The sequence below is a fragment of the Stenella coeruleoalba genome, assembly GCF_951394435.1.
Source record: "Stenella coeruleoalba genome assembly, chromosome: 19".
Lineage (NCBI taxonomy): Eukaryota > Metazoa > Chordata > Mammalia > Artiodactyla > Delphinidae > Stenella > Stenella coeruleoalba.
The window spans coordinates 39,069,921-39,081,044 of record NC_137165.1 but is presented as its reverse complement, the minus strand read 5'-3'; the positions used below and the strand labels follow the sequence as shown (position 1 = coordinate 39,081,044).

Sequence of the window (11,124 nt, the reverse complement as noted above, 5' to 3'; positions counted from 1 at the left end):
CATTGGACACAGTCCACTTGGGTCTCTGGCAAAGAGAAAGAATGCAAACACTTCACACAAGGCCACTCAGCACGGAGCCTGGGCACAGAGTGAGCATCAGTGAACATTCGTCACATGCCCACGGGCGAAGCGGCTCGGAGCCTGCGAGTAAGCCCATCTGGGCCATCACCGAAGGCTTCCCGTAGGAGGGGGCCTTTGAGCTGAGCCTTCAAGAATGGGTGGAATTTCCAGAGGGTCCAGAGAAGAGAAACAGTCTGCATTTCAGGTGGAGGGGTTGACTCTCTCAGAAGGCAAAGTATGCGAACTACACAGCGCGCGGGGACTCGCTGGTCTACACGGTTGGGGGCCCTGCAGTCCTCACCAACCGCGTAGAATTTGCCGAGTATTAGCCACGAGGGGCGGGGTGAGGCGGGGCGGGGCCGAGGTGTGGGGGTGGGGGTGGGGGTGGGAGGCCCAGAGAGCTTCATAAAGCCACAGCAAAGGCGCCGCGAAGCTAGTGACAGCGGCCCGCTGAAGACGGAGCCCGGGAGCTGCCGCGCGCCCGCCAAACGCGGGCGCAGGACCCAGGCGTCCGAACCCGGGCTCCGGTGGGGCCCCCGCCCCCGCCCCACCCCCGCCAGCCTCCGCCCAGCCGACCCCCCGCGCCCGCCCCCGCGCGGAGAAGGGCCGGTCCTCGACGGCCGCGGGAAGGTGCCAGCCCGCCCCGGATGGGCATCTTGGAGCCAAGCTGCCGAGACATGCTGACGGGCACCGACCCGATGCCGGCGAGCGACGAGGGCCGGGCGCCAGGCGCCGACTCGCAGAACCGCTACTTCTACCCGGAGCCGGGCGCGCAGGACGCGGCCGACCGTCGCGTGGGCGCCAGCCTGGGGGCGCCCTACGCCGGGGGCGCCCTGGTGCCTGCCCCGCCGGGCCGCTTCCTCGGAGCCTACGCCTACCCGCCCCGACACCAGGCCACCGGCTTCCCCGGGGCGGGCGAGCCCTTCCCGCCGACGCCGGGCGCCGAGGGCTACCAGCCGGGGGATGCCTACACCGCCCCGGACCCGCGCGCCACACTCTACCCGGGCCCGCGCGAGGACTGTGCGCTGCCGGCGGGGCTGGAGGTATCCGGGAAGCTGAGAGTCGCGCTCAACAACCACCTGTTGTGGTCCAAGTTTAATCAGCACCAGACGGAGATGATCATCACCAAGCAGGGGCGGTAAGTGAGGCGCGCGCCGGGAGCGCCGAGCTGTGGGAGCCTCCTCGGCCCCGCCGGCCCGGACAGGGACGCGCTTTTCTTTCTTTTTTTTTTTTTTTTTTTTTCTGTCTAGACGTTGCTAGAGTCTCTGTGTCCCTCGCAGTTTTGGCTCAGGCTTTGGGAGGAAAGAGGAGTTGAGTTTCGGACAGGAAAGTTCTGGGGGTTGTTTACTCTCAGGACCAACAGGCACAACTCAAAAGGGAGATAGAGGAGAGGGGCGCCGTGAGCCGTCGTCCTGGTTTAGGGGGAGGGTGCCTATGGTTTCACCCAGCATTGGGGTGCGGTCCCTGCCTGGTGGGAGGCGCGGAGGGCGCAGGGGGAGTGTGTGCTGTGGGTCTAACAGAGCAGGGCGCCTCTTAGCCCCTGTGTGCGGGGAAACGGAGCGGAGGGCAGAGCCTTACAGTGGGGTGGACAGCAATCCAGCCCTCATATCCCGGTCCCCTTGTGCCCACCTCTCCCAGCCCCCTTGCTGCTGTTGTGTACAGGTCAACTCTGGGGGAGGGTGTGTGTGTGTGGTAAAACTGGGATTTGGTGACATGGAGAAGTGGTCGCCAAGTTTCCTTTCCGGTAGTACTTTGAGATCATATGTCTGGTGTGCGCATGTGTTGGGAGGGGGGTGGTGGTAAAGTGGGAGGGGGCATAGATTCCTTCCAGACACAGTCCCCTTCCCGAGGGCACAGATGTCCATGGGCCTGAGCAGGTGAAGCTAACCCATGGGTCCCAGCTGGCAGCCAGTCCCACACCTTGTACTCTTCAAGGCTTGTCCCTGAAAGCCTGCCCCACCTTTATCCAGATACTCACCAGTCCATCCTTGGGAACCCATGGTTCCATGGTTCAGGGTCCCCTGAGCTCCGTGCGTGCGGGGTAGGGTTTGGGGCCAAGGGTGCTGCTTCCGGAGAGAGTCTCCTACAAGGGGAAAGAAAGAGAAACTTGCAACTTGTGTGGTATTTGTTTAGTAAGCAACATTCTGAGTGGGCCCTGCCTGTGCCTGGTGTGTGAGTGTGCACCCACCCTTCCCGGTGGGGGCCCATATGGGCAGGGGACCAGCGAGGGCCTCTGTGTGGAGGGGCTATGTCATCAGTGGACCTGGGAGGTGTTGAAGAGCAGATACCAAGGGTTGGGCTTGGGGAGGGAGAAGGGAGAGGCCATGCTGGGCCCGAGGGTTGGCATTCAATCTGGGCATTGCTGGATGGATGATTTCTATGGGGTGGCTTGGGATTGAGGGACCTGTCCACCAACCACAACTGGCTTCAAGTTGCTGAACTGTTCCTCTTTCTCGGCGATGAACCCGAGAGAGTTGGCATTTTCTTTCACGGCACGGCCTTCATCTTCTAGGCCTTCTGTTAATTGCTCTCTGCTCCCCCAGCCCTAGTCCCTGTCTGGGTGCACCCAGGCATAGCCTAGGCTTCTAGGCTATCGTGTCTGAATTGGAGGAGACCCAGAAGATCCCGTCCCATCTTCTCCCTGGACAGAGAGGGAAATGGACCCAGAGACAGTAAGAGACTTTTCTGAGGTTACACAGCACATTCATCGCTGGTAGAACTGGCACCAGCATGCAGAAGTTATGTACCTGGGTTTCTTTCTCTGGTGCCCCACGACCAGGAGTAAAAACAGCCACCCACACTGTCCGAAGGCCTTGATGCATTCAGAGTGCTTTCACTTCCATTATTTCACTGTGTGCTAGGTAGGCCAAGCGGCCTCCCCATTTACAGCTGAGGGCACTGAGGCCCAGGGGAGCTGGTGGCTTTCACTGGGTTTCACAGCAGACCTGAACTCAGGCTCAGGCCTGAACTCTGTTGAGTGGTCAGGAAGCCTTCCCACCCTGGGGCCTGGTGGGGGTCTCCCCACAGCCTTGCAGCCAGGCCCCAGCCCCTCCAGTCTTGAGGGATGAGGTAGATGGAACTTCAGCAGAACCTCAGGGCTCTGGGGGTGAAGGGCTAGCTGGGGGTCTTAGGCGGATGCGTCTTTCTGTACTGGTTGCCTCCTTTACGCCTACAGCCTCCTTCTTTCCTTTATTTTCCTGCTGAATAATCCTCTCTGGACAAGTTTTGTTGTCTCTCTTTTAGATCCACACACTTAATTTCCTTTATTATGAAAAATTCCAATATATACAAAAGTGAAGAGAAACACGTAACGGGTCTCCATCCACCCATTATCCAGCTTCAATAGCTGTCAGTACTGGTCCAATCTTGTTTCTGCTTTATCCTCGCTCACTTAACTTGTGGTCTGAAACTATATTAGCGATAGTGTAAGTAATTAGTAAGTAAATCCTAGACACTGTATGACTTTATCCTTAAGTAGTTCTCCGCGCACCTCTAAAAATGGCTTTTTAAAAATAAACACAATGCCATTAGCAAACCTGAAAAGAAACTCGTAAATATCGTCAGATTTCCCTGATTGTTTTGTGTGTGCGCACAGGCGCATGTTTTACAATCCTCACACTTTCAATCCATCCTAATGGACTGCTTCGGACACTGCGGGCCGTGGGGCCGTTGGAAGCGGGCGGTGGCCCCTCACCACTTCCTCTGAGGCCTCCTCTTGGATCAGGCCTTGGGGGCCCCATGGCGGGGTGGAGAGGACGGAGGACACACCGCCCCCGATTCAGCACCCCTGACTGTGAGCTTGGGCTCCAGTGATCTGGGAAGTCGGCGGCCATTTCCTTCTGCTACTGGCTTCTGAAAAGGAAGACTTGGGCTCAGAGAACAGCTCCCATTCTGTCCTCCTGCTTTGGTGGGCTGGCCTGTCCTTCCATGGTTTCCAGTGACCCACCAGTCACCACCACATCACCCACGGCTTTCTTCCTTTTTGAAAAATCCTTCCAGCCCAGGCCCACCCACAGCCCCGTAGCCTTTCGCCTTGGGCTGACTCACTCCCTCCCAGATCCTCCCTCTTCCACCCACCCTAGACCCATTCCTCAGTGTGCACACAGTGATGCCCTCCTCCATGGGCAAGAATGGGTTGGGGAGCAGGGGGTGATTCCAGGGCCCAGAGACTGATCCAGGCAGCTCAGATGGGGCTGGGAGGGGAAACGGAGGACAAGAAGAGGGACTGGCCAGCTGGAAGGCTGAGAGTTCAAGTTTGTGTGTTTGTGGAGGTTCATGGCCTGATAGACCCCCTCATGTTGCCCGGCCTCGTGTCATTTCTGGGAGGCAGTCTGTGTGCTGCGCCCAAGTCGGCCGGTGTATGATAGTCGACGGTAGACTTTCTCAGTAGAGGAAGAGAGAGGCGGCTGTCTCGTGTGTGGGTGTGTGGGTGTGCAGTAATTGCCGGCAATCCCCACTTTTCTGGGTGTAATTAGTTGATTATTATAATTAAGATGACTCTGTTGTTAAGCAGCTCAGTTTGTATTTGTGTATGTGTGTGCGAAGTTAGGGCTTGATAAAACAATTTCAGTCCCGTACCATCCTCGATCACCGGCCTCGGCCCTTTTGGTTTTCTCTTCTCTACCTTCCAACTCCAAGAACTTTTTAGATTTTTATTTTATTTTATTTTTTTTAGCTTTAAGCCTGCTTTAATTTGGGCTGACTGGCTTTATTTCTTCTGGAGCAGGTGAAAATGGCTTTGCTCTCTCTTCTGCCGTTTGCTGGTGGCTGCCTATCTATTCAGTGGGTCCGGGGTTGGTGGGAAGAGGCGACCCCTTGACGCCTGAGTGCTTTTTGTGTTTGGATCGGTACAAGGCGTTGCCAGAATACCCTCCTCAAAGGTGGTACCGATTTACACCCCCACCAATAGTGGCCGAGAGGACCCATTATCCCACAGGTTCATCAGCATTAGATATTGTCAATTTTGAAACATTTTGCCAACATGACTGATGAAAACCATGTTTTAATTTGTACTTAACGATGGTGAGTTGGAGCACTGTCAGAGGCGTACAGGATGGGGACGGGATATGGTGACTTTGTGAATCATTTCAGACTGGATGGTCCTTAGAAGCAGCAGAGGAACTTGGGGTCTTGAACCCTGTGTTCTGAGGGCTGAGTGAGTGGTGAGCGGTCTTTCCTAGGGGCTCAGTTTGGCACCAGACCCATCTTCACTCCTGGTTCCTTCCCAGCAAAGTGTCGTGTAAATCAGAGGCTATTTTGGGATCCCAGCTGGTGGTGATTCTAGACTTTTAGGGTGAAGTTGAGACCTCCCTTCTCCTCTCCCTCTTCCCCACAGTCACTCTACCAGCGATAAGCAGGATGGGGTGATGGAGGCGGTAGCATGCGCTCTGCCATCAGGAGACCCCATTTCTGCTCTCCCGCCGTGGAACCGTCGCCAAACCTCTCTGAGCGTCATTTTCTTCAAGTATAAATTGGAAATAACATCTTATATCTCAAAGGACTGGTTCAGTGAACTGGCTGCTGCATATGCAGTGGCACTTGAATTAATATGTTCCCTTCTCTCTATTACTACATGTTTAGATAGGAACTGGTTACCATATAGGACACATGAATGACCTGACCACTGTTGTAGAATGAGCTGGTGGTAGAAACGGGTTGAAAGTATTCTCCCACCCTAGATTGCTCAGTCTCATCCCTAACCTTTGACTCCTCCAGTTGACTGGCATACCGAGCTCCTGGGACCGAGGGCCTCAGACCGGAACTCTGGACTCTTGCTTGGGGCTCTTCAGCCAGGCCAGAGGGCTTTGATAGTTCTGGGCCTGGGAGAAGGTGGGATGGGGGTGGGATGGGAGAGACGGTGAGCTGAGTTTCACATCCTTCAAACTCCTTAACAGCTCTCAGAGGAAAGATGGACAGGAGTTATTATCTCCATTTACGGGTGAAGAAAGTGAGGTTTGGCTTGGGAATTAACTTATCCAAGGCCATAGGGCCACTAAGTCTCTTTTTCTCAGCCCAGGAGAGTCTGGGGAAGACAGGAATGTGACAGTACCCTCCCGGGAGATCTTTCCAAGGTTATTAGCGATGTTGATCTGGGACCCTCTGGGGACTAGAATCCACCCCAAAGTGCTCCTAAGGGGGCTTCCCTGGTGGTGCAGTGGTTGAGAGTCCGCCTGCTGATGCAGGGGACACGGGTTCGTGCCCCGGTCCGGGAAGATCCCACATGCCGCGGAGCGGCTGGGCCCATGAGCCATGGCCACTGAGCCTGCGCGTCCGGAGCCTGTGCTCCGCAACGGGAGAGGCCACAACAGTGAGAGGCCCGTGTACCGAAAAAAAAAAAAAAGTGCTCCTAGGCCCCTAGAACTCTCCCTCCCCCAGGTTTCCTCACTCATGAACCAGTGCCTTTCTTCCCAACCTGCAGGGCTTCTTGTAGGGGAAGGGAGAAGTGTGTGGGAATGAAAAGTAATTCTGATGAGGATTTGACTCTGCCAGCTTAGAAACTCTGCTCTTCCTGCTTGGGTTAGAAGAGAAAGACTAAGCCATAGATGTGCTGGTTGTAGTGATGGTGGTGATGGGCTGGTGTTGGTTGTAGTGGTGGTGGTGATGGGCTGGTGGTGGTTGTAGTGGTGGTGGTGATGGGCTGGTGGTGGTTGTAGTGGTGGTGGTGGTGGTGGGGATAGTGATGGTGGAGGTGCTGGTTGTAGTGATGGTGGTGATGGGCTGGTGGTCGTTGTAGTGGTGGTGAGGGGGTAGTGATGGTGGAGGTGTTGGTTGTAGTGGTGGTGGTGATAGCCTGGTGGTGGTTGTAGTGGTGGTGGCGGGGGTGGGGGTAGTGATGGTGGTGATGGGGAGAGTGGTGGTTGTGGTGGTTGGGGGGGTAGTGATGGTGGAGATGTTAGTTGTAGTGATGGCAGTAATGGCCGTGGTGTTGGTTATAGTAATGGTGGTGAAGGTGGAGGTGTTGATTGTAGTGATGTGGTGTTGGGGGTAGTGATAGTAGACATGATGGTTTTAGTGGTGGTGGTGATGGTGGAGGTGGTGGAGATGATTGTGGTATGGTAGTGCTTCTTCCTCTGAATCTATTGCTCAGCACAATAGCACAGCATCCCAAATCCAACTTCCTCCACTTTTCCTGGGAACCAGGACTTTGAACATGAGGACTGTGCTCAATAGAGTCCCTCTTCCAGGTGGATGGGAAGCTCCAGCTAGAACTTCAGTTACTTCTCTGAAGACCCTGGAGCAGGCTGTGCTACAGACATCAGGCCCAGGAGGATGGGGCAGGGAGAGCCTGTGGATGGGTGCTCTGGAGCTAGGTGCATGTTAGCACCGTGAGAGCCATGATGGAGAGGATGGATGACAGACTAAGGCCAGACCAGGGTTCAGGGAACTGAGAGATGAGGACCTACTAGGAACTGCTTGTGTGGGGCTGGCCTGTGGCTTTGCTCCCCCTCTAGGGAGCACGCTAAGGCTTGCAGCTAATGTCCAGCAACTGACCCTCTGAAAGAAAAACATTTTTAAAAGTCCCGATTCATAGTGTTTGCTGATTTCCGTGGTAAATACCCCTCTAATGGCTGCTCGTAAGCTGCCCATGTGATATCACTGAATGCGGAGCTGGGAAGACACGTGTGGTAGTGCACGTAACCTGGTATCTCCACCGGACAGGTACAATAGATGTAAACGATCTCAAGAGCAGAGATAATAGTAAACTGGAGTAAAAAGAACTGAGAAGTGATTTTTTTTGAGTATTTATTACCTTGGCTTGTAATGTAATATATTTAATTGTAAATTTATGTGATTTAATTTTTAATCGTGGCTGTTTAACAACTGGCTGGCAGACTTCCTGGACTTCTCCAGCTGGCTCTGGTGAGGCCTGGGAGCCGGCTCCAGCACACCAGCGACGGACAGCCTTTGCGCAGGGCACGGCTGTCCGGGGGCTGGGGGCTGATGGGTATTGATGGGTCTCTCTGTTCTCCCCAGGCGGATGTTCCCATTCCTCTCATTTACTGTGGCTGGGCTGGAGCCCACCAGCCATTACCGGATATTTGTGGACGTGGTCTTGGTGGACCAGCATCACTGGCGGTATCAGAGCGGCAAGTGGGTGCCGTGTGGAAAGGCTGGGGGCAACATGCCAGGTACGCGCCTCCTTGGGAACTGGGGGGCATGCTTTTTGTCTAATACTGGGCGCCCCCTGGTGGATCCAAGAGGAACCCCCAAGACCCTGGCCCTGACTCCTAGGATTTCATTCTCTGTTCCATCCCTCCCATCCCATCCCACCCCACCCCACCCCACCCATCCCCATCCCCTCCCACTTCTCACTCCATTCTGTTTGTCATCTCTTCTACTTTGCTCTAGCCTGTCTTCGGCTCAGTCCTCTGCCCACAGCTCCCCCTGTCCTGCCCCGTCTGTCCTCCCCCTGCATCCTTCTTGCCATTCCCCTCAGAACAGGCAAAGAAGCCCCACGTCACCAGGGGTCTGGTCCCAAGGGCTGCATGCCAAAGAGATTAACTGTCCACAGGGAACCGCCTGTACGTCCACCCAGATTCTCCCAACACTGGAGCCCACTGGATGCGCCAGGAAGTTTCATTCGGGAAACTAAAGCTCACGAACAACAAAGGGGCCTCCAACAATGTGACCCAGGTGGGACTCCTCCCCATGGGATAGCCCCGCACCCCTCCCTGTCCCCGAGGTCGCAGCGGGTCCTGCAGGCTGCTTCTGTTCTGGAAGAGCGACTTTTCTCCCTCTCTGACTCTGGTTCTTTTCCACCCACCTTGGGAGGAAGCTGAATCTCAGGGCAGACAGGCATCACATTTGGGCCAACACGGACCAAACCAGCCAGGGGGTTTCTTCACTGAATCCTGGGCTGCCATCACTCGTGTACCATATTGGGTAGAGAGTTGGTACCGGTGGTCCCAGGGAACGGATGCAAAGTTTCTTTGAGTTGAGCAATTCTATTAAAAGTGCCCTTATCCCTGAAAAGCCCTGTTTGTGCTAATACCTTGGTCACAGTGGACATCTGGGGATAGGTAAAGGGGCAAGAGAATAGAATTAGTGCCCTGAAGAGGCAAGGGACTGGGGTTGGAAGCCTGGGAGAAGTTATGTGGTGGCAGGGCAGAGGAATGGGCACGAGGACCTCAGGGTCCTTTCTAGCTTGGCCGTGGGGCTGGCCATAGGTGGGGCTGGGAGAGGGTTCCTTTGAACTGCCTCCTCCCACCCTCACGGCCGTCCTACCCTCTCTCAGATGATCGTGCTCCAGTCCCTCCATAAGTACCAGCCCCGGCTGCACATCGTCGAGGTCAGCGATGGAGAGCCAGAGGCGGCCTGCAACGCTCCCAACACACACATCTTTACTTTCCAAGAAACCCAGTTCATCGCCGTGACCGCCTACCAGAACGCCGAGGTGAAGGCTCCCTGGGCGAGGGTGGACTGAGCCTGTGGCGGGGCGGGGGGACGACGAGGGGGAGAGTGGAGCCCCCAGTCTTCCTGGGAGCGATTTTGGAAGTTCCCCGGCCTCAGACTCAGGACTCAGGTGACTCTGTTTCACTTCTCTCTAGATTACTCAGCTGAAAATTGATAATAACCCTTTTGCCAAAGGATTCCGGGAGAACTTTGAGTCGTAAGTGCCACTGGGTTCATCTCATGTTTGCGGAGGCCTCCTCTTGTCCCTCTGAGACCAGATGAGTGCTCAGCACGTCCCCTCTCTGCCTCTGCGGTGGGGAAGTGTGGGCTGGGTACTGGAGGGTGGCAGGCAAGTCAGGAAAGAGGGTCTGGGGAGGGACGTGAGACAGGCAGGCTCCTAAGTGACCAGTTCCGTTCGTGACCCCTGTCTTTTGCTTCCTGTTTTTTTTTTAGCATGTATGCATCTGTTGACACCAGTGTCCTCTCCCCACCTGGACCCAACTGTCAGTTGCTTGGGGGAGACCACTACTCTCCTCTGCTCCCCAACCAGTATCCCGTTCCCAGCTGTTTCTACCCCAACCTTCCCAGCCAGGCCAAGGATGTGGTTCCCCAGCCTTACTGGCTGGGGGCCCCTCGGGACCACAGCTACGAGGCCGAGTTTCGAGCTGTCAGCATGAAGCCTTCATTCCTGCCCTCTGCCTCTGGGTCCGCTATGTCCTACTACCGAAGCCAGGAGGTCCTGGCGCCTGGAGCTGGCTGGCCTGTGACCCCCCAGTACCCTCCCAAGATGGGCCCAACCAGCTGGTTCCGCTCCACGCGAACTCTGCCCATGGAACCTGGCCCTGGAGCCTCAGAGGGGCGGGGGCCGGAAGACCAGGGCTCCCCGTCCTTGTGGACTGAGATCACGCCCATCCGGCCAGAGTCCAGCGACTCGGGACTGGGTGAAGGAGACTCTAAGAGGAGGCGTGTGTCCCCCTATCCTTCTAGTGGCGATAGCTCCTCCCCTGCGGGGGCCCCTTCTCCTTTTGATAAAGAAACCGAAGGCCAGTTTTATAACTATTTTCCCAATTGAGCAGTTGACATGGTGAAAGGAGCAGAAAGAGTGTCATCAGGTTGGTGACACCAACTAACGTAGCCCACAGACCCAGGACTGAGCCGTCCCCAGCTCCCTCTGTCCCATCTCCTTCTGTAGCTGGTTGAGGAAGAGGGGTCCAAGGATTCTGGGGTTCACTTGCTGCCTCCTGGCCCACAATGAAACCTGCGAGGAGTGTTCTCTGCCCCTTCCTCTGTCCCAACTACACTCATTAACCTGGTGCTGCTTCTGGTTGTGGGTTCCCAGCTGGAGAACAGAAAACAGACAATGGAAGGTCTGGGACACAAAGGAGCTTCCTCCCTTCTGCGGGGTGTAGGGGTGGGAGTGGGGGGTCAGGATTAGGTGGGACAGCCAGACTGGAAACTCAGATCTCTTTCTCTGCAGAGTAACTTTCAACATTTGTGTGTGTGTGTTAATCCCTGATCTGGAAATAAAGACACATGAATTTTATAACAGCCAGCCAGCCACAGTCAGGGGAGAGGACCCAATGACTCTGGGCAGCTGGCTTGCGCCGCACCCTCTTAGAGGCAGTGGGGATCCCAAGGAAGGGGCTGGAAAGGGGGGGATTATGCACAACT

At 55.7% G+C, this 11,124-nt stretch overlaps 1 protein-coding gene across 1 annotated transcript; it reads left to right on the top strand.

Annotated features, from left to right (window-relative positions):
- The first annotated feature begins 605 nt into the window (after positions 1–605).
- Positions 606–10,840, top strand: TBX21 (T-box transcription factor 21). Its single transcript, XM_079905866.1, has 6 exons — positions 606–1,198; positions 8,035–8,189; positions 8,573–8,694; positions 9,296–9,454; positions 9,609–9,670; positions 9,907–10,840. The coding sequence occupies exons 1-6, from the start codon at positions 708–710 to the stop codon at positions 10,523–10,525; spliced, it is 1,608 nt and encodes a 535-aa protein (XP_079761992.1). The 5' UTR covers positions 606–707; the 3' UTR covers positions 10,526–10,840.
- Positions 10,841–11,124: the final 284 nt, after the last annotated feature.

Coding starts and splice junctions, on each gene's coding strand:
- TBX21 (XM_079905866.1), top strand. CDS start 708: ATGGGCATCTTGGAGCCAAGCTGCCGAGACATGCTGACGGGCACCGAC. Junction 8,190..8,572: donor GGCTGGGGGCAACATGCCAG/GTACGCGCCTCC, acceptor AACTGTCCACAG/GGAACCGCCTGTACGTCCAC. Junction 9,671..9,906: donor TTCCGGGAGAACTTTGAGTC/GTAAGTGCCACT, acceptor TTTTTTTTTTAG/CATGTATGCATCTGTTGACA.